Source organism: Oenanthe melanoleuca, chromosome 5, assembly GCF_029582105.1.
Source record: "Oenanthe melanoleuca isolate GR-GAL-2019-014 chromosome 5, OMel1.0, whole genome shotgun sequence".
Classification (NCBI taxonomy): domain Eukaryota; kingdom Metazoa; phylum Chordata; class Aves; order Passeriformes; family Muscicapidae; genus Oenanthe; species Oenanthe melanoleuca.
In genome coordinates this window covers 23,620,732-23,645,407 of record NC_079339.1, presented here as the reverse complement: position 1 = coordinate 23,645,407, position 24,676 = coordinate 23,620,732, and the positions used below count along the sequence as shown (strand labels likewise).

At 42.7% G+C, this 24,676-nt stretch overlaps 2 protein-coding genes across 2 annotated transcripts in view; both read right to left on the bottom strand.

Moving 5' to 3' along the window:
- The window catches only part of AMBRA1 (autophagy and beclin 1 regulator 1), a 127,510-nt gene extending 107,438 nt beyond the window's left edge, over nt 1-20,072 (bottom strand). Inside the window, 8 exon segments of the mRNA XM_056492634.1 lie at nt 4,072-4,823; nt 4,825-5,535; nt 6,120-6,186; nt 6,971-7,143; nt 7,803-7,986; nt 8,719-8,777; nt 9,032-9,287; nt 19,891-20,072. Coding sequence (XP_056348609.1) covers nt 4,072-4,823; nt 4,825-5,535; nt 6,120-6,186; nt 6,971-7,143; nt 7,803-7,986; nt 8,719-8,777; nt 9,032-9,166 — 2,081 coding nt within the window. The 5' untranslated portion in view covers nt 9,167-9,287; nt 19,891-20,072.
- A 2,576-nt stretch (nt 20,073-22,648) lies between these two features.
- HARBI1 (harbinger transposase derived 1) lies at nt 22,649-24,671 on the bottom strand. The gene is made up of 2 exons (XM_056492633.1): nt 24,002-24,671; nt 22,649-23,440 (listed from the first exon to the last, which is right to left on the bottom strand). Exons 1-2 carry the CDS (start codon nt 24,669-24,671, stop codon nt 23,064-23,066), a joined length of 1,047 nt encoding a protein of 348 aa, XP_056348608.1. The 3' UTR covers nt 22,649-23,063.
- Nucleotides 24,672-24,676: the final 5 nt, after the last annotated feature.

The following is a 24,676-nucleotide window of genomic DNA, read 5'->3' as shown; positions in this document are numbered from 1 at the left end:
ATAAAATAAACAGGCAAACTATATAAAAATTGTCACCCTCATGTATTACAAGCAGCTAAATCTGCAGAGGACAATTTCCCTCTTCCTTCTTTTCCTCATCTATAGGAATTGTTTCACTGAATAAGGTTTGAAATAAGTTAACAGGAACATGCATCACTACTTGCTCCTTGCATCCATTCCAGAAATACTGTGACCTGGGGTGTCATGCCAGAACTCAGAAACTAAAATAAATTTATAACCTAATTATTTTCTTTTTTTTTGCTAAAATCCCCACACTAATACTGTAGATGTCACTTGTGTCATACTAAAATAGCCAAAGAGAAAATCTGGATCAGTTTTGTTAGTCAGCATTGCACCCTACATAGCATTAGCTGCTGAACTGATAGATATTTCAGCAGACATCACTGCTCAATTAAAACGTGGCACCAGCTCCTCTCAAACAATCAGCTGACTAGAAGAATCCTCTTTCATTCCCTGTTCAACTTTTCATTATCAACCTGAATGGGCCCACAAAGCAACAATGGCTTAGAGGATCTTTTCCCTCACTGAGATTACAGTATTAATATGATACCTCCTCAACTCATTTTTAAATTAACAGGTAGTTATAAAAAAAATTAAACTAGCTATCTGTTGTTTGCTTAGTTATCCTTCCCTCATCCACATCTTTCCAACATCTTCTATGACCAATTTTATGCAGCACATTTCACATGGCAACTTCAGAGATTTCCGAGATTCTTTTCACTTTGATGTTAAAAGTGAGGCAAAGACATTCACAGGGGAAAATCCCCTATATTTGAAATAATGAGGTCAGCCTGGAGAACCTCAGAAAAGCTGAAGCTCAGTCTCACGAACTTTTGCTTAATATAGACCATAAACCCTCCCCAAATTCATGCCTCATCAGCACAAGTTGAAGCACACAGCTCAATGCCACACTGCTTTCAGGCCAAGCTGAATGTGACTGGACTCCTTGTACTGCTGAGGCTCCCAGTAACTTCTCCTAACAGAGGTGCCAGAGCTGTTAGTTAGGAATAGTGTCATTACATGCTCATTAATTATTTGTGATGAGTCCAAGGTAATTAGCCTAGGACCATCAGAAGGAGCAGAATTCTCTCAGCAGAACAAGAGCAGAATTACGCATCTGACATAGTTGCATCAACAGAATTCAAAGAACAGCCTTCACTAAACTACCCTATTAACTTAATTGACCCTCAATGGCAATGTTTTTCCAGAAACTAGGAAACTAGGAAAGCCATGTCAGGGAATGAATCCTGTCCATGGACAGGTAATGAGAACATGCACAGTTCCCAGAGATAAATTTTATCTTACGTTTTTCAGTTGACCTTAGAATATGGAGCTCAATTGCCCAATGAGGACATCTAATGGAGAGACAAAGAAGAACAGAATTATAAAGCATGTTATGAGCGCATCTTGAATTCCAACACTAAGAATTAATCAGAGGCTGATAGGCACAAAATTATATTGATTGGATGTGTCTATGCAGTTACCACTTGTACCCTCAAGTTTGAAGGCTTATCCTCCCCCTTGTATTCCATCAGCACCTTCAGCATTATACATATCTCAGGACCCTCAGAAACCATCCTTGCATGCTTCTGTAGCTCCAAAGATTAATAGACATTTTGGACTCTGCTGTGCAGAAGTGGTTCCAGCACTTCCCATTGTGAAAGCCCACCCTAGGTCCGGGAGACACATAGGCTTGGTGTGAGATGTTCACTCTATGCAAAATTCAGGTAAGTGGGTGCTTGCTGACTTGCTAATAGATTCACAGGATATTATGAGTTGGAAGGGACTCTCAAAGATGATCAAGCCCAACTCTTAAGTAAATGGCCTGTACGGGGATTGAACCCACAACTTTGGTGCTATCAGCACCATGAACTAACCCAACTGAGCTAATCTCTCACATTCTATAAAGAAAAATATAAACAGCTAATTTGAGAATGGCAGAAAATTACACCTGCAGGATAGAGCTATCCTACATGCAGGGTTCCTTTTAAGGGAAAGGATTTCATAAAGCCCCAAGCCCATCCAATGTGTTTAGTAAGAAGGGAAATCAAGTTTTACTTCAAGGAAATTGTCACAAGCATTTAATACCAGACTGCCCACTGCTTCCAGCTTCTTACCACAAACTCTACAGACAACCTTACCTTCAGGTAGAAGGGAAGCAGAAACCCCTGCAGTGCCTGTTCTTTAGAAAGGCCTGATAACAGAAGCAGGAGATTGGGAAAACAAAAGAGTCCCTAGGAGACTCCCAACAACTCTTGTCAGAAAGGTTTCACTAAAGATTTCATCTTACAGGAATTCTCTGGAATTAAGGTCATGCATCGAACTACCCACTCCAAATCAGAAGTCTCAGCAAAAAGCACCTGTTTTCTCAGGTGGGCAAGTAATCCTTCACAAATGCTACAGCCACTGGAGCAGGCAGCAGCAACCACCATGGATGACAGGCAAAGTGACCCAGAGATTTAGTCATAGGACTCTTGTTGTTTGACTCCTACAGGCTGGGGTGGACTGAATTATATGCCTCAGGGCATTTTTAAATTATACAGTTACCACAGAAAAAGATCGTATCTACATATCCCACTATATCTCATTGTCCAAATATGTGCCAACTGTCTGATCAATAAGAAGGTTATTTGCCCTGTTATTTCTGACACTACAGTGACTCATCTCAGAAAACGAGACACAGTGGAGATGACATAAGTATGTACCACTATTTCAAAAGAAAGATAACGCAAGACTTACTCAAGTGCCATTTTAAAGCTAAATTTCTCGGCTCCTTCTTACTCTTATGCCCTTTAATAGGGGACAAGAAGATATCTGACTTAAATTAACAGTAGGTAAGTTCAGGCCCAAGAAGCAGCTCCCATGTAATCAGCTTGAGACTCTCATTAAGGCAGGCTATTCTAAAAAAAGAAAAAACTGGGGCAAGGATTTAGAAACAGATGAATAATTTTATGACCACCACCACTTATTTGCTATGCAACTACAGCAACAAGAAAGGCAGCCACTGTTCCAGCTTCAGTATAATCAGATTATCTGCACGACAGAGGAAAGAATTCCCTTTCCTCAGGCACTCCTGTGTACAAAGCCTTCCTAGTTACATCCGCATCCAACCTGGAAATTTTGTTTTTCTACAGCTCAAAGCATCTGTTTCAGAGAAACAGCAAGACTGAACCTTTCCTCTGGTAAGAGCACAAACCACTTGACAGAGAAGATGTGAAACTGAAACCCAGTCTGGAAACTCTATCCAAAGTACCAATGTAGCTGTATCATCCACACAAACCAGTGAAGACACTTTCACACAAAGGACAGGTCTTCCCTGATGCAAATTCAATTTAGCTTATCCAGTTCCTTGTATTGTATCTGAAGCAGAAGAAAACTATCCTTTAAAAAAAAAAAAAAAAAGCATCACCTTCTTCAAAAAGAAGACAGCAAAGCCTAAAATTTACAGCAATCAGTATGTCCCCAACCAGGTCAGGTCAACAGGAGCCACTTTCAAAACTTACCTCTCTTATCAGGGGCAAACCAACTGCATATATCCAAGCCACTGACACAAAGTTTTGACTTTTTTCCCCCTCTGAGCAACACTAAGAAAATTATTGTTAACCGTTTTAACTTAGCAACTTACTCATGCCCAGTTTTCCATGCCAACCCTGGGCAGATTCTCCATGCATAGAGTGTGATGATAGGGTGTGTGTGATAGGGGGCACAAAGGACAGCATTAATGTATCCTGAGTTTCCATGTTTCTGCAAAGTCTCAGAAACACCAGGAGCACAGCTCACCCCAGAGATCTGCTGCAAGAGCCCACCCTTTTGCCTGTCTGTACTACCATTGAGAGGTCCAGTCTCTGCCCTTACAATCTTCAGAACCTATCTGCAGCATGACAATGGCAGCTATAAACACATCAACACCAACATCTCTATTTTCATCGACATGACTAGCACATGGCCATATGAGAAAAGGTTTTTAACTCTGAAATTATTGAAAAACCTCAGACTAGATGGGAAAGGTTTAAGAAAAAATAGAGGAGGAAGGGCAAGCATGTATCTTACCTCCTGAGTGAATCCTCCTCTGAGCTTTCCTCAGGCATTTCCTGGTTTAAGGCCTCCTGTGATACATTCCCAGGTCTGCTTGAAGCCGACTGGCTGTAAACTCTTTCCCAGTGCCCCGTCTCCTGGTTAAAGACCACTCCCACGGTCCTCTCCTCCTGCGGGGTGGAAGAGCTGCCCAGCTGCAGTCTGCTAGAGGCAGGAGCTCTGCCCTCGGTTCTCTCTGCAGGCTGCACCTGGCTGGTATTTGGAGGCACACCCTCAAATGTGCTTTGGACCTGCCCTGGTGTGTAGCTAGGCGTGCTTCTTTCCCAGCGCAGCGTGTCATTGTTAAAGGTCAGCAGGTTATGACAAGCACGACAGCGGTTCAGGTGACCCCGGGACAAATTGGAACTGTTTTCACTGCTTTGTGGAGTCTGCTGATGGGAGGGACCTGGTCGTTCAGGCTCAATGTTGTTGTTGAGCATTTCTTGAGCCTGTTGCGACTGGCTGGGCTCCCCACCAATCCCCTGATCTAACTCCTGAAGCCGGTCATATTCCAGGAAGAATCGCCTCAAATCACACTGGAGCTCATTACGAATGCTGGCCGGATTGCTCGGGCCAGCACCACTACCACTGTTCACCTCAGCCCCTGGGGCCAGAAAGCCCCTCCCTTCTGTTGCAGAGGTATAGACTGATGCCTGGGAACCTCCCTCCTGCTGTCTGAGCACGGACAGCAAGCTCACGGAGGAGGCACTGGTCCTAGGGGGGGGGGGGCATGGCTTCCAGCTCGGACCGAGAGCTCATGTTCAGCACTGTCCTGGACCAGTCAGACCCACCCAAGCCTGAAGCCATCTCTCTCGCAGACTGTTGGTACCGGGACTGGTGGCCTGCCAAGGACCCGCTGAAGGACCGCCGTGTGGGGCCCAGGCTAAGGTTGCGCAGGGTGTTGCCAGCAGTGCTGCTCTGAACTGTGCTGAAAGCAGAGGGCCTGTTAAGTATCCCCTGCTCCTCCTGCGCTACGGATGCCTGCTCTGGGGGTTGATAAGGCTCTGTCTGCACAGAGGAGAAGGAAGTGCCAGTGGCCCCAGAAGACGTGGAGGGTGCGTTTTCCTGGTGTGGGAAGAGAGAAGAAGGAAGTCTTGCACTAGAGCATCGGCTGCAAAGGCACAACATCCCCAGGTGCTGGCAGCACTCTGCTGTGGGATAGCTGACTCGCTCCCGAAGCCTGTTATAGACAGATGCCCTTGTGTTCTCACTGGCTGGAGGCGGAGGTGGTGGTGGTGGAGGCGGTGGAGGGGATGGGGTAGCAGAGTCTTGAACACTGTTTTGCTCTCCCACCTGTATGCCAGAGGAGCGGGAGGACAACATATGCAGGAAGTTGTGCAGGAGGGGTGTGCGCCTCACAGGCTGAGACGGAAGGATAGCGCGCTGGCGATAATGCGGCATCTCTGTGCTGTCCACGGAGATTTCCACTTCTTCATCGCTCTGCAGAAGGAAACAGTCAATGTTCAGTCACCTCAAGGCAAAATCCTGCATTTCCAAATAAACAGCAGAAAGTCAGCTACCAGCCCAGACAGATGAAAGGATGTGATAAGTCCCTTCCTGAAGGCCTTGACTTTGGAGGAAACCAGTTGAGATGATTTCTAAGTTCATTTTATGGATCTAGACAACCTCTTCCTACAGCCCCGTGAGCTTTCACAACACACTGTGCATACAAACAGAAGTATCAGTGTCTGAGGGTCAGAAGCTGAGAGAATTATTTGAAAACCTCAAACAGCTTCAAATCCAAAAGAACATTGCAACAGAACTGAAAGAACAGGACCACTGAGACTTCTGTCCCACCATTAGTCAGACAGAGAGGGCAAAACAAATACATGCTGGAAAGCATTTATTAGCCATACACATAACACAAGAACATTCATGTGAGCAATGAAGGTGAGACAGAACTCCGCTTTAGAAGAGTTCAGCTTTTCACAAAAACACAAGTCTGCTTAGAAACAGACTAGGACTAAAGTACATAGAGCACCTTGTAATTAGCCAGTCATTGTAAATCGTGACATTCCCCTTACCTGCTGGTTAGAAGGGTTAACTATCGCTGTGAGCAAGTAGTGTCCCAAGGGATCAAACCGTACCAGCCTAAAACAAAAGCAGTGCCAGAATATCAATCATCAGTTCACATTCCACATTGACACAGGAAGCTGAACACAGCAGGGAAGAAAACCCCACGACATATTTGCAATGAGAACATTACTACATTATCATCATCTTTTTATGAAGGATGTCAAAAGGTTTATGCATTAAGAAGAACAAAATGTACCTATCTAAATGAAGATTGCAGCTATTTTATAGTCCACAGCAACACTACAGCAAAGTTAAAAGCTGGAAATAAATACTGCTGTAGCAATTGAAATGACCAGAAAATGTAAAGGAATTCATGTGTTTATACTACAAAATTGATTTGGTACAAAGGGAGAGATTAATGTTCCTTGATGCCACATCGTTGTCTTGTTTTAGATTGCTCAAGAGCAGGCATCAGGTTTCCAGCAATCCTGTTTCCTCTACAAGTGTGCCAAAGTAATAGCTCAGCATTCTGTTCCAGCAATTGCTGGGTCTTCTCATCCTCATGGCCGACAAGTTTAATTACTAAGCTTACAAATCAACATGAAATAAATTCTGGACACTTAATGGACACATGCCCTATCACAAATATGAACAACCAAGCTGATCTATTACTTTCAATTGGTTTTCTTCCTGCTCACAGAACTGGTTTTCTACCAGCTGAGTCAAGGAGCTGCAAGCAACACTTCTCTCCATTGCCTGAGTGCAGAGGGTGCAGCATCCCAGAGGAGCCTCACACACTCCCCAGATCTGACCCTTTTTCACATACAAGTGTTCTCTCCACCCAGAGGCAGGAGCTCACCTGACCCGCTCCATCTCACTGGCTGTTTTCACCACTGCAAAAGGCTCCCGACGACTCCAGTCCCAGAAATGTATCTCATTGGCAGTGGCAATCAACAGCAGCTGAGCCGTAGGATGAAAAGCAAGTGATGCAATGGCATTGTTGCTATCTGTGAACCAGCTCTCACTTCCACCCTAGAGTGAGGAGTCAAGAACCACAAGCAGTTTATCACAAAGTGTGCTATCATTAAGTTTCCATGTACTCTCAGTGCTTCCCAGCCTGCCTAGAGCATTGCAAGTGGGGCGCTGTCTTGGCAACAGCTGCTCCTATACAAGGTCACACACCAGGTCTAAAATGTAACACTAATTGCAACAATGACCACAGATGTATTTTTGTAGGTAAGTGTGTCTCAAGCAGCCTGCAAAAATGCTTCATTCAAAAACCAGAGAAGCCCATGCGTTTTGTCTCTGTGCCATTTACCAAACTAAGTAGAGCAGCAGCTTCCCTAATGAACAGTTCAGATATGCTCAGCAGAATAACAGACTGCATGTCTCTCACAAAAGCTAAACAGGCACCTTGCACAAAGTTCTCCAGCATTACATGTACCACTGCAATCAAAGAAACAGGTGCTGTTAAAGAAGTATGACCTACCTGGCAGGACTGAATGAAGAATCTGTCACCTCCTCTCTAGAGAGGAGAGGATGGCTATGGTCTGTTCTATGCTTTTAGACACATGTCCCAGAAACGCTTCCAAACAGCTCTCTTACCAGGTAACATTTGGAAAACAAACTCAGCCAAAAAAAGTCACCACCCACCAAATATCAAAGGAACATATGTTTCAGGAAAGACTTACATGTAAATCCCAAATTCTAACCTCCCCATCTAGGCATCCTGAAGCAATGAGGCCTGGGATGGTGGGATGGAAGGTGACACACCAGGGAGTGCGGCGATGTCCAACCAAGGAATGAACACACTTGCCCGTTTTCACCTCTGTGATGTAGATGTTATGGTTCACGTGTGTGGAAGCCATTAGGGTCCTGGGAATGTAGAAGGTATGACAAACATTAGCATGAGAAGAATATAGCAAATTCAGACCATGGTTAGCTTCATCCCAACAGGGTCTGTTCACAACTAACCCAGCAGCTCTCCCACACACAGCTCAAAGGGTAAGAGGCTACTGTTTCACCAATTGTCACAAAGCTTCCTGTAGCCAGATTTCAGGGTCCATGCAAACATGAGCTCATCTGAATCTGCAAGCACAAACTTAACCTTGAACGTCAGAGTGAACATGCAGCTCAGAAGGCACTCCTGAGTGACAGTCTGGGGCAAATAAATATTCCCAATTCTCCACCTGTCTCAACCACTGTCAAATCAAGTGATACTATGAGAGATCCCACCTCCATTTCTTCCAATACACATCATTCTACTCTGTTCTTTATTCTTAGATATCCCAATGAATGTGTCACATCATTTGGGCATGTTGCATTAAACCATCCTTTACTCCCTTTAGTTTCTCATTAAATCCCACGGTGCCTGCACAGATCCTTTTTCCTTAGAACTTTCTATCACCTGGGTACCTCAGAAATTAAACACCATCTATGCTCGAAGCTGTGAGATTAGGAAGGTACACACATTCCATCCATGCGTGTCAGGAACCAGAAGTTTCATTTGGCTGTTCAGGACTGGACAACTCAATGGGCACAAGCCTCCGTCACTTTTGTAAGTGTAGGGAGACTGCTAAAACAGGGAATGAACTAGGAGTTAATTACCTGTCTGGACTAAACGCCAGCAAGAAGGTGGAGCGTGGACTGTCTGGTAACTCAACTTTCTGAAAAAGCCAACAAAGCAGGAAGTGTTGCAACAGTCATATGATCATACTTTAACTGTAAGCCACACAGACAACAAGGGGAACCCGCTGCAGGAACATATCTAGTATCACATCACTGCAGGAACTGAACAGAGCCAGAGAGCATATCAAGTGTAACACATCAAAGGTACAATCACAAGACAATTTATTTCAAATCCCTGCCTCCCTTCCCCCACTCCAAGATCAAGCTATGCAGCTCTATCCCACAACCTTACCTTGCCCTCCCATTTCATCCATCGAGTTTTATCCTCCACCAGCTCCTGCAGAAGCCGCTGAGCACCCAAGGCTTGGGTGCCCCGTTCCCTACCCCACAGGATGCGGACAGCATTCTTCTCTGGGACAACCTTCATGGCTCTCAGCTGCCAACACCACGCCTGCTACTGAGATGAGACACCAGCAGGTTCCAGATGACAACCACCACCAAGCTACAAATAAACTATCCACATTTCAGTTGTTTATCTTCATGGAAACCTAAAAAGATAAGAGACTGATAAGGAAAGCAGCTTTCACTTTGATCACCCAGATGAAGTAAAAACTTTAAATCCCAAAAATACTAGATTTGAGAGACAAATCTTTCTTCTTACACAGCCTTTGCTACCTGCTTCCATTATCAAGGCCCCACTTTGACATTTCTACAGACAAAGATTACTTTGAAAGCATCCAACTCTTCCCTTGTACATATGCCCTAGGCACACTACACATATAGAGAATTAAAAATTTGCCTTCAAATTCTTTCCCTTTCCCTCATCTCTTACTTTATATAATAAAGGAAAAATATTTATGAAGATACAGTCTTTATACCTTGAAGAGTTAGGTCCTATCTGGGAAGGGTGTCTGAAACCTAGAGGAACAGTACTACTAAATTGACAATATGACAGAGGAATCTCCCAGGAACTACTCAAATTTCAGTAACAGGTCAAACTGTAAAGGTCAGACAATTGACAGACCTCAAGTCCAAATTATTTCCAACTCCAACAACAGCTTACAAAATATGAAAACAATGTAGGGGACAGGTCCACCAAGATTATTCCATTGTCTGCACATCATCTTTCAATCTGCATTGCTCTTAGAACAGCAGTTCACCCAAGTAATAATGAAGAGTGGCAAGGAATAATGCTTTTGGAACACTTTGAGCTGCAAAGGAAAGCTTTAATACCCACTATCTACAAGAAAAAGCTATATAAATATAATAAATAAATAATACAGTGACAGATAGCAATGAAGTCACACAGCTTTGCAGTGGTGTCATACATTGGAGTTTGCCACAAAAAGCTCTCCAGAAAAGATTCTTAGAACAGATAAACCAAGAAACACTACTGCAGTGCTATTACCTTCTGACCCCAGCAGTGTGCATACTACTCTGACATCTCTTGATAACATGAAGATCTAAAAACAAACACTACTCAGTTCATGTGACACTGAACAAAACCGTCAATATTCAATACTAAAAGAAATAAGAAAAAAAAAAACCACATAAAGAAGAAAAAAGGTTAATGTGCACAAGAGACAAATTGTTAAATGACAGAACTAAGAATGGTCATCAGCAATATTTTCTTTCCTCCCACGCTCCCTAAAAAAACTCTCCTGAACAGATGATTTAAGACAGCTGCAGCTCATAGGGAGAAGCTGTCTAAAGAGATAAGCCAGGAAAATGAGCTCTAAAAAAGGCACACCAGTTTTTATTTGTAGAAGTAAAATAAAGAGTACTGAAGTAATTACAAGTAAAGACATCCATCTTCCTAGAAAATAAATTCTCCACAGTGAAAGTCAAGCTAGCTGGAAATTCTCTGATGCTTAATGTGAACAGCATGGGGATCATGTATTTTAGAGAAGCTGAACTCCATGGTATACAATAAGCCTTCTTTAGAGAATCTGTGAAAGTTAGTCAAACATTAGGCAGGAATTATTCTACAAAATAAAAGCCTTACTGGAAAGCAACACAATAACTAAAGTTATCATGCTGCACAAGAATCCTTAAAAATAACTGTACAGATTAAAAAAGCCCAGATCCAAAAAAGCTAGAAGGATAAGTGGAACCAATGTATCCAAAAGCACAATATAATACAGGAATTCCTAAACTAAAAATCTTCTTTAGTTAAATGCTAATAAATCCTGATCTGGATTCTGCAAACAACCCCAGGCACCCATGTTCAGAAATGACTGGATTCTGATGGTAAGCAGAATGGAGGAGAAGGACAGCCCAGAACAATATAGGTAACAAAAAGTCTACTTTACAGGAGGAAATTGTACAACATTAAGAGTTTAACTCTTAATCTAAAATTAAAATTAAAGAAATTAAGAAAACAGTAGCTGAATATTTTTATGTGGGTGTATTCAAGGAATTTGGACTGCAACAACCCAAGAATAAACACATAAACATGACACCAATGGAAGACTGGTCCTGCAGCTGGAATAAGCTGGAAGTCTGAAAAGATTTAAACTTTGGAATAGCTTTTTGATAGCTGTGAAGGATAAACCATATATATATAAGCTGAGGTCATGGTAATTTACAAGCAGGACAACAATCACTCATGAGAAAGAAAAGGTTCTGACAACTTAGCAACATTTCAGTCCTACCAGAATTAATGTTCCCTAAACTACAATAGCAACAAGGAAATAAAGAAGTTTAATAAACGACTTTAAGTTTATTTATGCCATGGACAAGCTACAAATTGTAAAATAAATGGGGAAATAACTCCTACAACTGCAGTCAGTGAAGTTCTAGTATTCACCTTATTGAAAGACCAAGTCATCTCCACTATATAAAACCAAGTATACATACCTTAAGACAGCTTATCTAAATCTCTGCATGTGTGTCCTAATTTATTCAACTAATCTGGCTATAACAAACACTTCATATATGAGCCTGAGTGTTTGAACTTCATGCTTTTTCCTCAGGGACTGTACCTCATTTTTTCAGCTTCTCCTGACTCATGTCTTTATCCCATTTTAAAAGTAAACAAAGGGAACACCCAGGGCTCTAATGCCTTCACAGTACCCTGCTAACCTGCTCAACATTTTAAAAAGCTGGGATCTCTTCAGAAAACACTGAATGTATCCTTCTTGAGAGATATTGAGATTTCAGTGTTACCTCGAGTTCCTTCGGGGGCCAAACTTTAGTTTCTGTCTGAATCAACTTGAACACAGTAACTGCTCCACTAGCTGGTGACACATTTAGCAACACTTTAGACATGCAAAGAAACTCAGAGCCTTCAAATGAAGAAAACAGATGCAGTGTAGCATTGGCATGAAGTGGCATTATCTGACATTATCTTTGCTCATTTTAGCAGGAAACCTTCAACCTTTCTATTGGAACATGCGTTCAGCTTCAGATTGTTCTGGTGTAAGGCTTTTGGCTTTTGGTTTTGTGTATTTTTAGGTTTTTGGTTTGTATAGGGGTTTTCTGTGAGGGTGTTAAAGGAGCCAATTTTTTTTCTCTAACCTAGTAAAGATCCCCACTCGAAACATCACGTACAAATATAACCTGAACAATGACAACATGTTATTAAATACCATTAGCAGAAAAACCATTGAAGTACCAACCATATTTACAGCTATTCATTAGCCATCTGACTAACAAAGTTTAAATTAAATACAGGGGGGTTTGAAAATACTTCTTGGGACTCAGCATAAATACAACCTGCAGTTCACTCGATCAAGCCTGTTCAGACAAGTGGTGGACTGATTCAGTAGCAGTGTCTATTACAAATACCCACAACTATCACAACTGATAAACAGCTGACCAGTTAAAGAGGGATTGGTATTGTTCTGTTTTCTTCTTGTTGTTGAGTTAGTTTTATTTTGTTTATTTGTTTCTGGGGGGAGGAAGGGAGATTTGGTTGGTTGGTGTAATCGGGATGACCAAAAGTGTCCAACAGCTGCAAGATTAGCTGATGCCCTGAATGTAATCTAGAGCACCACAGAAAATTATGAAAATGGAGAGTCAAGATTTTTTCTGTAATTGGCAGCTTTCTTTCCTTAAGTGTTTTCTTCCTTCAGGGTATTTCAGGACAACATGCTGGGCTGTTTACAGTTTTAGAAAGAGCATTACACAGCCTGAACCCAAGCTTTTTACTTGCTCTGTACCAGCCATCCTAAAAGAAGCCTGAAGAATTCCCAGTATTGGAGTAATGTAGGTTCACTTGTAATTGTCACTTTTACAGATGCTGAACCTCTAAAGAACCAAAGTGAAGCTGCAAATTGGTGCTATCTCGTAGTAGTACATGACCCCCTGAAAACACTGACAAAAAGGTAGGCTGAGAAGATGAATAAAAAGAAGCACATTCAATTTGCCATATAGAAAGGATGTCAAGATATTTTATGCATTATGCAATGGCTCACCACTCCAGTTCAAAACTTCAGCACTTTACAGAGATGATGGCCCCACATCTCGCAATGTGTCCCCTTCCCATCTCTGTTGCTATTAATTTTGTGGAGATTCTGGTACCACCATGCTGGAAGCACAGCAGGCTTTGATACAAAGACAAATAGTGCAATAGTACCTTCATGCTATTCCATTCTTCATGGGGGAAAATATTATTTCACGTGGCCTTCAGCTCTCAATACTAACCTATTACCACTGCAAAGAACTTTGTGGTTGTGTGCTGAGCCCAACACTAAAAGCCTCTCCTAATGCATGTGCAGAGAATCAGTGTAAACAGCTCCCTCAGTGTTTAAAAAAGTAAAAAAACCAAACAAAGCTGCAATCACTAAATGATATTTACAATGGGAGACTTATCCAGAAGATACAAATATCCACATAATTTCAGATAATTTTGCTGCCCAAATAGATCTCATGTGACTGATGAAGAAAGAGGCAATATGAAGTGAAATATCAAAGCTGTCACTGACTTTGCAATCTGAGTTCCACAGAGAGAATGTATTTATAAGACTCCCAGTAAAAGACCAGAGGGAAAAAAGCACATGCTAGTAGTTTTGATCTCCAAGTCCCTTTGTCAAGTTTCAAGACTTCCAGAACATATTGACTGTAAAACAGCCATGATCCACACAGAACTGATGGGCCAGGGCTGCATACTTTGTATTAAAAGAACATGCATGGGGGAAAAAAAAAGACCCAAAACACAACAAAACCAAAACTGTGGTGAACAATGAGGCACGCCACTATCTTGCAAAACCACAGGCAAACTTGTGTCTAGAAAAGAAGAGGAAACAGGCGCCTACCTATCTTGTAAGCCAGAGATTTCAAAATGCCTGTTCTTAAGCAGCATGTCCAGCACCAACAATGCCATTGCAGTTATTCCAAAGTGCAGCATCTCAAGTTTTAACACCAGCAACGTATTAAAAAATTCAAAAGAACTGTTTACTGCATTCAATAAATGTTAGTAATTTAAGTTTCAGGTAATAAATATTAGCAATAATTTAGCATTCCCACTATTGCACGTGTGGGTGGGTTCTCCAAGAGCAATCAGATCATTAGACAGGCATGAAAACAGTGTTTGCAGCACTACAGCCCAAATGCCTTATCTTTGCTGACAGTGATCCTAATGAAGGCTGCAGTCACAAGACAGGCTATTTCCTCTAAGGATTTTCTACAAGTCGGTTCCCCTTGTATTTTATACAGCTTAACTTTGAAGCAAACTGCCTTACTGAGACCTCTTGTGCTTTCAGAAGCTCAAAAAAGCAAAAAGTGCCCATTGAAAACAGCCAAAGATCATCTTGCCAAAGACTATGAACTACACAGCCCCTCCTTTTGCAGACACTTCATTGATAAAACAATAAAATCTGGTTCTGACACGCACAGACAGATCTCCAAGAACAAACCAGATGCCTAGAACATAATTTGGAATATATACATGCAATCACACAGCTCCAGGGACTTCCTAGTTCCCTTCCTTGTTTACAATCTGTGTTTCCCTCCCTTATGCAATATGGAGATTTTGAGGCCATCATTTTCCTAAATTGCATTAAACAATACCACATAAGAAGCCCAAGAAACACTACACCAGATAGAAGACCTGACTTATACTTGCAGTTTTATTAAAAATACTGATTCAATCAATATCAAAGTTAATGCCATTCCCACTAACCTTTTTTGTGTGTCTCCACCTGAAAAACTGAGCGAAATTTTTTAAAAAGCTTATGTAAAACCAAAACTAACAAGCTGATTTGCCCTTTTTGCACTGAATCAACTCAGTTTAGCAAACAAGACAATTCAAGGAGTCCTAGTTTGCTAAGTAAGTCCTAGCTTGCCAGTAGTACTGGCATTTGAACAATGCTATAACAACAACAAAATCAGTAAAAAATAGGCAACATGACTCATATCCCAAACAGTTGCACGGGTCAAAACGTAAGTATTGGAAGAACAGGACTATGCTCATTCTTAAATGACAAGGCCATATGAATTTCTGGCATTATACCTGATTAGCAATATATGTTTAAATTTACTTCAAACACCATGATTTGTCTTCCCATAACTCCATTTGTGGTAGTTCCAGATGAGCCTTGAGAGGTATTTGTAGAGGTATTAGGTCTTCTCAAGTTAAAAATGAACAAAAAAGAACCAAAAAAAAAAAAAAAGAAAAAAAAAAAGAAAACATTTTGCATAGAGAAAACTTCAAGATACTTTGCAGCAGTATCTAAATGAACAAAAAAAATCAAAAATTAAGCTATATTGGACCAGAATCTTTAAACAAAGCTAATCCACAAAAAACACAGTCTACAGATGGGTAACAGCATCTATCTTAAGCATGATTAATAGAAACAATAAAAAAAGCAAAACTAGAAGCCATTATTTTTGTTCTGCTTCTACTTGTGTCCTTGATTTCGCTTTTTAAAAAAAAAAGGTGCTTAATTTAAGAATTTAATTAGAACAAGAGTCAGTCTTCAACTAAGTGCCCCTAAACATGGAGAATAAAAAAACACTTAGAAGTGAAAGAAAGTTTATGATGCTACTATCCAAGAGAATCCAAAACTAATACCATGAAGGCACTATCATTATATGGTCCTGGTTTTACTTTTCCATGTTCTTAAATACTCCCCAAAGTATTATACTGTAAGCTGAAGTTTTTCCTTGATTAAAGCCAGAGAGAGATGGAAAGTAATTCAAAAGCACATTTTCTGTAGATGCAGTAGACACACTGCTCTAAATTGCACTCACTGCAATAAGTGTTTACACATAAAACAGGGTTCCTAAAAAAAATAACTCGTCTTAGTGCTTCATGATTGAAAAATTCAATGCTGTGTTTTAAACTGCAACTACAAACAGCTCAGGAAATTCAATTACATTACAAAGATCTCAACAGTACTTTGTCATTTCAAAATCCCGTATGACTGCAACAAGGAGCTAATTGCCATTAGAATCTTAATTTGTCTTCCCAGTCTGAATTAAATGAGCCAAATACACATAAAAGAACTTTTCAGTCAAAAGAAGTACACTAAAATTCTAGCTATTTACAGCAAAATGATAAAGACATGGAAGAGAAACTTGCAGATATCAACTCCTAAAAGTCAGAAAATGAATGGTAAATTTAAAAAGGGAAGTAATAATAATAAATGTAAGTGATCAACCACATCTGGAGTCTGATAGTTTCATTTAACAATGAGAATATGGAGCACTTTCATAACTATTATTATAACTTGCACATAAACTTAATGAATTCTTGAGAAGAGAGATATTAATTTCAATCCAGAAGACAAGGAAGAGAATAAATATAATTTCACAAAGCTATAAGGTAAGTCAAACAGCAGAGCTGAGATCTGGAAGATTAAGAATTTGTTTCCACAATTCCATACTCAAATCATAGCATATGAGGAGAGGAGGGGAGAGGGAGAGGGAGAGGGAGAGGGAGAGGGAGAGGGAGAGGGAGAGGGAGAGGGAGAGGGAGAGGGAGAGGGAGAGGATTCTCAGTTAAATAGAAAGGCAAAGAAATGTTCAATTCAAAATCCCATTATTTACATTAATAGTCACATCAAGGTTCCTCAAGCTCAAGGGCCATAGTCAAATGCCATCACACATTCCACAGCAATGTGGGAGTGCCAACACTGCAGAGCATCAGAAACAGCACCACATACCCCTAAGGTAAACATAAAGTGTTTTATACATTAAAGGCTGCACTTAAGGCACATGCACCTTATCCAAGTAATAAAGAAAAAGCAACTGGAAGCAAGAATATGTTTTAGAAAATATAATTTCTTGCTCACATGGACATACGGTAACAAGACAAAAAGCAAAAATGATCCACACAGAAGCTGAAGTCTTCACACAAAGATGTATCACAATTATAGAAGAGGTGGGAGACAATGAAGATTTAGACTCTGAACAATGAAACACAGACAATTCTTGACACTGTTGCCCTTCTTGGCCTTAGGTTGAGTCTGTGGGAGAAATTTAAAGGGAGGGGAAAAACGTGTCCAAAACATGAGTCAGAGACTCCTCTCAGCAATTCTGTGCTGCTCAAGGTGAAGAATTAGTAATACATACCAGGAAGAAGGAAGCAGGAATCACTCTGCAAGGACAACCCAAAACACCTCACTGAGAACATGCAAAGTGGAGCTGTGCAAGCACATGGATTAAGATGATGCTCTCCCTGCATGAGCCTGAGACCTCATCATCCCATTCAATAAACACTTTACAAAAACTGGAGATAACAAACAGCTACTAGACAACAATCCCAGTCAGAATTCCTAACAACCAAGTCCTGAGACGCAGACAAGTACTGCTGCTTCTTGTAGAGAAGAGCAGGTCTCCTCTTGTTTCAAGCAACTAAGTCAATGGGTCTTTCCTTAGGCAACTATACCTATATCCTGTGTATATATCCTTACTATATCCTGTAATAACCTTCCAATAAAATATTTCTAATATTAATCTTCTTCCACTGCACATCACATTGCTAACCACTTTTCTAAAACAAAATTCTTCTGTCCTTACCTTACTAATATTTTGTTTCAATCACCCTCCTTGCTAGGATAGCACAGGGCTACTAACACAAAACACACAAGGAACTATTACCATGCACTATGCCCTTTATCAGGTGCCCAGAAACTCAGAAGAGGAAAAAAAAAAGTAGCTCAGTTCTGTTTGCATTAGTTGTAAGTATTTACATCAACAATAACTCTGCAAGACCCAGTCAGCTTGCTAACCATGGCATAAAAGACACTAGAGTTTCTTTCCAGAAGTTTCTTAAAAAAACAATTATTCAAATGCCAAATTTCTGGCAGAGGGATAGCAGCAGACTGGATCATTGCTTGCCTTCTTTAGAACTGGTTGTTACAGCTGCATAAAAGTTAGAAGTGCTGCTCAGAAAATGGAAAAGTAGGAGACAACTAAACAAGAATCTAGAGGGTCAGTTATGACTCAGAAAAGGGCAAAAGAAAGAAAACTAAGAAGAAGCTGTCAGCAAAGTAACCATTTGGCAGAAACTGCCCAGCAACTCAATTTGAAAAGGCATGTCCAGACATTTGGATCCAAATACATACTTCATTCCAAGTATTAGGAAAAATATAAGTGTTAGTGGACGGCCCTACTTATTAAGAACCACACTACCACAAATAACACACTTATTTGTGACCATCAAAATAGAAATGGACAAAATTTAAAAAAAAAAAAATTACCCAGAGAAGCATCAATTGTGGACTCCAGAACTGGCATTCAAGCTATACTGAAGAGTTATAAATGTTAGGAAATGCACTATAGCAGCCCTTCAGAACACAAGAAAGGATTTTAAATTTAGCAGAAAATTTCAGGTCCTGTTGCCTGCATCACTCAGAAGGCATTTAGATCTGCATGGATTTAACCCAATACCACATTCTGAAAACTGACCCAGCAACAAACTTAACAGACCTGTAATGGACTGGCAATAAGTGCACATTACCAGCAGGTCATTCTTAGGTCCCTTTTTAACATTCCCATTAGCAATTTGAAAGAGGATGGGAGTGGCAAAGGCAAAGAAGCCAGATGACATTTGCAGAGGACACCAAGCTGGGTGGAGCAGTAAACAAGGACAAATATAGAAAAACACACTGGGTTTTTAAATAAAGACCAAAGAACACTTCATACAGAGGAGAAAACAGAGCAGCACTGAGCACTGACCATATTTACACAGACTCCACATTCATACAACCGGTCTTCCTAAAGATGGGCTTGCATCTAGATAACAATTCTTGAATTTGTCTATTACCACAGAACAATACTTAAAAGTGTGTAGTGAGAAAAGCTACTCATAACTACCTACAGGATCTCTTGAAGATGAAATGCTGATTCAGAACAGGAAAAATTGCTTTCCAAAGGCAGCTGAAAGCATGGTATTGACAGGATCACAACTAATCCAAAAAAACACTACATGAGCACTACAGAAATTTATGTGCTGTCAAGCAAAATATGGTAGATGACAACAAAAACGTTCCCATAGCTGGTGAATTAGCTGGGTTCGTTTCTTCACAAGACAAGCCGTAACTAAAGGCACACCTGAATACATTTTATGCCAAACACTACTTTCACAAGCAAGTGTTCTGCAACACACGGTGAAAAGCAGGAGAGAGCAGACAACACTTGCTGCACATTTTATTTGGGTAAGGCCGGAAAACAACAACAACAATAAAAAACATCTCGGAGCAGCAGCCTCAGAACGTAACCGGACCGAGCCCGGACCACGGGCCCCCGGACGGTGCCGCGGGGGTGGCAGGAAGGACGGGGCGATGGAAGGGGAAGCACCAGGCACCCAAGCTGGGACAGAAAATCGGGTTTGAGGCACGCTCAAGAGGGCGGCAGGGGGCACGGCTGCCCGCTGGGACTGGGGGATGCTCTCCCCGGGCGCTCCCGTCCCCGCCGGCCGGCGAAGGCAGCGCCGCGGGTTTCGCCCTCCCGCTGCGGCGCCCGGCCGGGGCAGCGCGCCGGCTTCCCCGCTCCCCTCGCCGGAAGGCCGCGGTCCCGGAACTCCCGTACAAAAGCGCCGGCAGCGAGCCCCGATCCCCTCCCGACCGCGCTCCACCCGCCGCGGCCTCACACGGGTCGGCACCGCCGCCTTCCGGGGCGCCGCCGCGGGGCCGGCCGCGCCCGCCCGGGAACGACGGCGCGGCCTCGGCGCGGGGCCGCGGCGCGCGTAGGCCCGGAGCGTACCTGCAGCGGCGGGGCCGGAGACGGGCCGGGCCGGGCGGGCGGAGCGGCCCCGGGGTCGGTCGTCGCCGCCGCCGCGCCGAGCTCCGGCCAGGCGGGCCAGCCGAGCGCCGAGCGGGGCCCAACGGCGGCGGCGCCGAGCGCGGGACAAGGCCCGAGCAGCCGAGGCTAGAACGCCGCCAGGCAGCGCCAGCCGAGCGACGAGGCCTTCCACCGCCGCCCGGGGGAGACGGAGGGCAGGCGAGAGCAGTCGAGCCCCGAGAACTGCGGGGCAGCACCAATGCACAGCATTAAAGAAACTGCATAAGTTAGCTTAAAGAGGTGTGGGATTCTGGAAAAATGCTCTTGACAGAATGAATGTGAACTAATACCTACAATAGTTAAGACTGTATAAAAGGGATTGGAAATTACTGTTCTAAACTTCCAAGGTAAGGGTGGTCCAGACTTAAAAGGAGAAATGAGTGTTATGTCTTCACAAACGCTCAGGGCTGGGAGAACCGGCCCGGTGCTGGAGCATTGGCTGTGGAGGTCTCCAGAACCCAAACTCCAGAAACCCAAACAGGAGTTTGAACTCCTGAACTTTAGGAGGATGTGTAGCAGGCGGATCGGGAAGGCTGTACCTTCCCAATACCACAGCCAATGGGGAAAGGAAGAGGGCGATGTGCAGCCGGGAGCTTAGGATAAAAGGAGGCTGCGACTCCAAAATCTTGAGAGACCCCGCAGGGCTGTGGCCCAGTGAACTCTCTGCCTTTATTCAAATAAAATAAATAAAGTTGCAGGATTCCTCTGTCTCCTTTTTGGACACTGGCTTTTCACAGTGTGATTTTCTGCATAAACCAAATCACAAATCTCAAAGCAATTTGCAGAAAATAAATTTTTTTCAGCTTGGAAAAGAGGTTTGTGGATGACCTAACTGCAGCCTTCTGATACTCGAAGGGAAAGTAGAGGAAAGATGGAGCAAGAACTACTTACAAGAGTGTGTAGTGACAGGACAAAGGGGAAGGACTTTAAATTGAATAAGAATAGGTTTAAATTAGATATTAGAGAAAATTCTTTACTGTGAGGGTGGTGAGGCACAAGAACAGGTTGTCCAGAGAAGCTGTGAATGCCTCATCCCTGCAGTGTTCAAGGCCAGATTGGATGGAGGGAGCTCTGAGCAATCTGGCCCCATGAGGAAAAAGAAAAGTCTTTTCTGAGGGAAAAGAAAAAACATCTGGGTGAATTGTTCTGAAGGAAGCTGAAAAAGAGTATGTGGTGGAAACTGCTCCCTACATTTCCTGAGTGAAGAGAAGGGTACTGACATGTGAGCCGGGCAAGAATATTGTTCAGTGGATTGCTTTTGTCCAGTGTGGCCTGATGCAGTTTTTGCCCAAACTGACAAGCAGTGAGATCAGTTCTGAAATTAAACTCTACCACAGGTGACAGTGGCTGAAAGAAGACAAAACTGAGCAGCAAATGTGTTCCAGGAAGTGCCTTCACTCTGAGTTTGCTATGGCCTCAGCACACATTGGGAAGAGCTATTCATAGTGTAAATTGAGAAACTCCAGCTTGTCATTAAGTGACAATGTTTGTACCTACACATGTCCAAGACTCACTTGACCTTACCAACACCCACACAGCTCATTCAGTGTCTGCTGGTGTTTTGGTCTAGTGAGCAGTATTTTTAGCACAGACCATCAGACGTGATTATGAGCCATCAGGCACCATATACGGCAGCAACTCTTACCTTAAAAATGCCCTTTTAAGAAAACAACGCTTGTCTGCTTTTTCCTAGGTAAAAGGAGCAGGAATTTTGCTGCAGTGACCAGTAGTTCTTGTACAATACCTTGTGTAAAGAAAACTGAATTATATCTGAGATCTTTGTACGTAACATTTCACAGCTCTCATGCAGGCTTCTGAAAACATCTTGTTTACATGTCATCAAGCATTCTTGGTTTTCTGTGAGATAGTAAGTGCTTACTGCCACTGCAAACCTGGCAGAGTGTATCTAACCTTGCATCTCCACCCTGACAGTCCCACATGCTTGTATTCATCCAATGTGGGGCATGGTCCAGCTTGCTTCCTCTAAAAGGACAGACCCACCATGCCAGGCAGTTGCACTGCTACTTTCAGTAGTTACAGTTTTGTACATTTTGTACAGTTTTCTGCATTTCCTACCACTTTTGTTACATTTACTGCCAAGTAAACAATAAAATTTAAGAAACAAAAATTTCTTAGACTGCTGTCATGAGATCCTTGGAAACACTCGTGCCTTTTAGAAAGAAAACACTTCCAGGAAACTGCCCAGCCTTGTGCCAGCAACAACTGCGTGCATCAGTCATCTTGTTCCAGAAGTAGGTTGCCAGCAGTGCTAGAGCAGCCTTTCCACACCTCTGCTTTGATCTAAATGGAGAACTTTTGCAGTCCTTGGTGTTTCTTTTACAGCAGCCAACAAGATGACCAGTTTCCTGCTGCAGGAGAAAACCAGCCTCACCTCCACTAGCCTGTTTACTGATATCTGTTAAGTACCTGGCAGTCACCATAGCTTAACATCCTCTCCAGCCTGTTTGGGAAAGAAGCAATGTTCAACCCTTCTAGATATGAGCAAGCACTAATTCGCACCCAGCAAAATTCCAGACCCCTCCTGGAACACAGCTGCCAGCTTTCAGAGAAGTCACTAGGGTTTGTGAGATGTGCAAAATGGCAAAATGGTGTTGAGCACAAATTTATACCTGCAAGCAAAAATATAAACGTTTGCTTTGCTGCTCATGAATTCGTAATAGAAAGGAGCTCATGTGGAAATTTAATTAGTGTGAAATACTGTTTAAAAAAAATCAATCATAAGTGTTTTCAGTTACACAGTGGAATAGAATCGTTGCTTTGTGCAAGGTTTACAGATTTTCCATCACTATAAATGACAATTTCCCTAATTGTCCCACTGTTGTCACATTAGTCATTGTTCTCTAAGACAAGTGAAAGGGGCATCTCTAAGCATCACGATAGCAAAAAATGTACCAATTAAACTAATCTCTGGAGAGACTGGGAGAAGTTCGAAAATCTGCCTGAAATGAAGAGAGTAAATTTCTTCTTGACTCACATCTGCTTAAGTCTTTACAGGCTTAAAAAAGAGGAAGGAGCTTATTTGCTCCAGATGTCTTCCCAGATGAACTGTTAGAAGCCTTCACTCTGTCACAACATTAGCTAAAATGAGTAAGTAAAAGCTCCTGACGAATACGACAGGCTTCCGAGTCCACTGATTCCATTTGCTCGTATTCTTCTTCCGATTGTTCCATGTGTCCTGTGGCTGGTGCAGACCACACATCCAGTCCATGCTGCAGGGAGATGTTATGAAGCACACAGCAGGCCAGAATGATGTGGCTGGACTTCTCTGGAGAATACTGCAGGGTGCCTTTGGAGCCATCGAGGCAGCGGAACCGCGACCGAATGGTTCTGAGCGTGCGCTCGATGACGTTGTGAGTGGCAGAATGGGCCATGTTGTAGCGGTACTCTGCAGGCGTCTCGGGGATGTGCAGAGGGGTCATCAGCCACGTCCGGAGCAAGAAGGAGCTGTCACCTGTTAGCAGTGGAAAGGAGCAGGACAGGTTACACACCTACAGTTAGCCACAGATTTCAGCCTGGTTTTCTGGTACAGCAGATACAGAGTAAGTTCTTCCTTTGGCTGAAAGAGAAGCCACGGAAGAAGTAACTCTGGCTTACAAATGTGATAAAGTAAAGGCATTCAGTTTTACACAAGAAAATCCTGGAAGATTTTCCACAGAAGAGTTTGAAGAGAATTAATCTCCTGCAAAAAACAGGGGAAAATAGTTGGACTAGGACAGTACCTAGAATTAAAAATTGCATAATTCAGCAAGGAAAGGCATAGAATACTGAAAAAAAGCTATTAACAGAATGAATGAGGATTAACACATACAATAATCAGACTGTATAAAACACAGATTAGAAGTTACTGTTCTAAGCTTCCAAGATAAGGGCTGTCCAAATGGAATCATAAATCTCAAAGTACTTTCACGAAAGCAATTGAAAGTAAATATATCACTTGTGCCCAGAGGTTCTCAGTAAGGAGACAATATGTAATAGACTTTCTACTGAAAACAAGGATGAAAAATTGACTTACCAAGTAGCCAGCCATCTTTATGTAGCTCAGTTTCAAACTGGCTTGTGAGAGCTGCCTGCTCTAACACCGTGCAATCAGGCAGGCTGCCTGGCCAGTGCGTTTCAGCACTAAGGAGGACTCCTCTGGAATCACACACCACGAGGCAGTTCAAGGAATGGAGACCCTTTCGGTTCACATAGGACAAGTCCTCAGCATTTGGTGCTTTGATTGCCACGTGGGTGCAGTCAACCACCCCCAGTACTCCCGGCATTCCTGCCAGCCCATAAAAGTCATCCTTCAGGCTCTGTATAGTAGCTTCATCTTTAGGAAAGTGAATAAACTGTGAGGCTCTTTCCACCAGTGCCTCCGTTACATTGGCAACACAGCGGCTCATCGAGGCTTGGCTAATGCCAATAGCATCCCCCATGCGAGTCTGGAAGGAGCCAGAGGTGTAGAAACCCAACGCAGCAAGTATTTGCGTCTCTGGACTTATGGCCCTGGACCGCTGTGTAGGGCGTGAGAGAGTGGCTCCCAGGAGATCCACCAGGTAGCAAATGAACTGTCGGGGAAAGCCATACGTGGATACTAGATACTCATCCGTGACATCCTCCAGCTTGAAGCGATCCAAAGTCCTGTGTCCGCGGCCATAGAGCAAGAGGTCGCAGTCAAGAACCGCGATAGGTACGGCCATGGCTG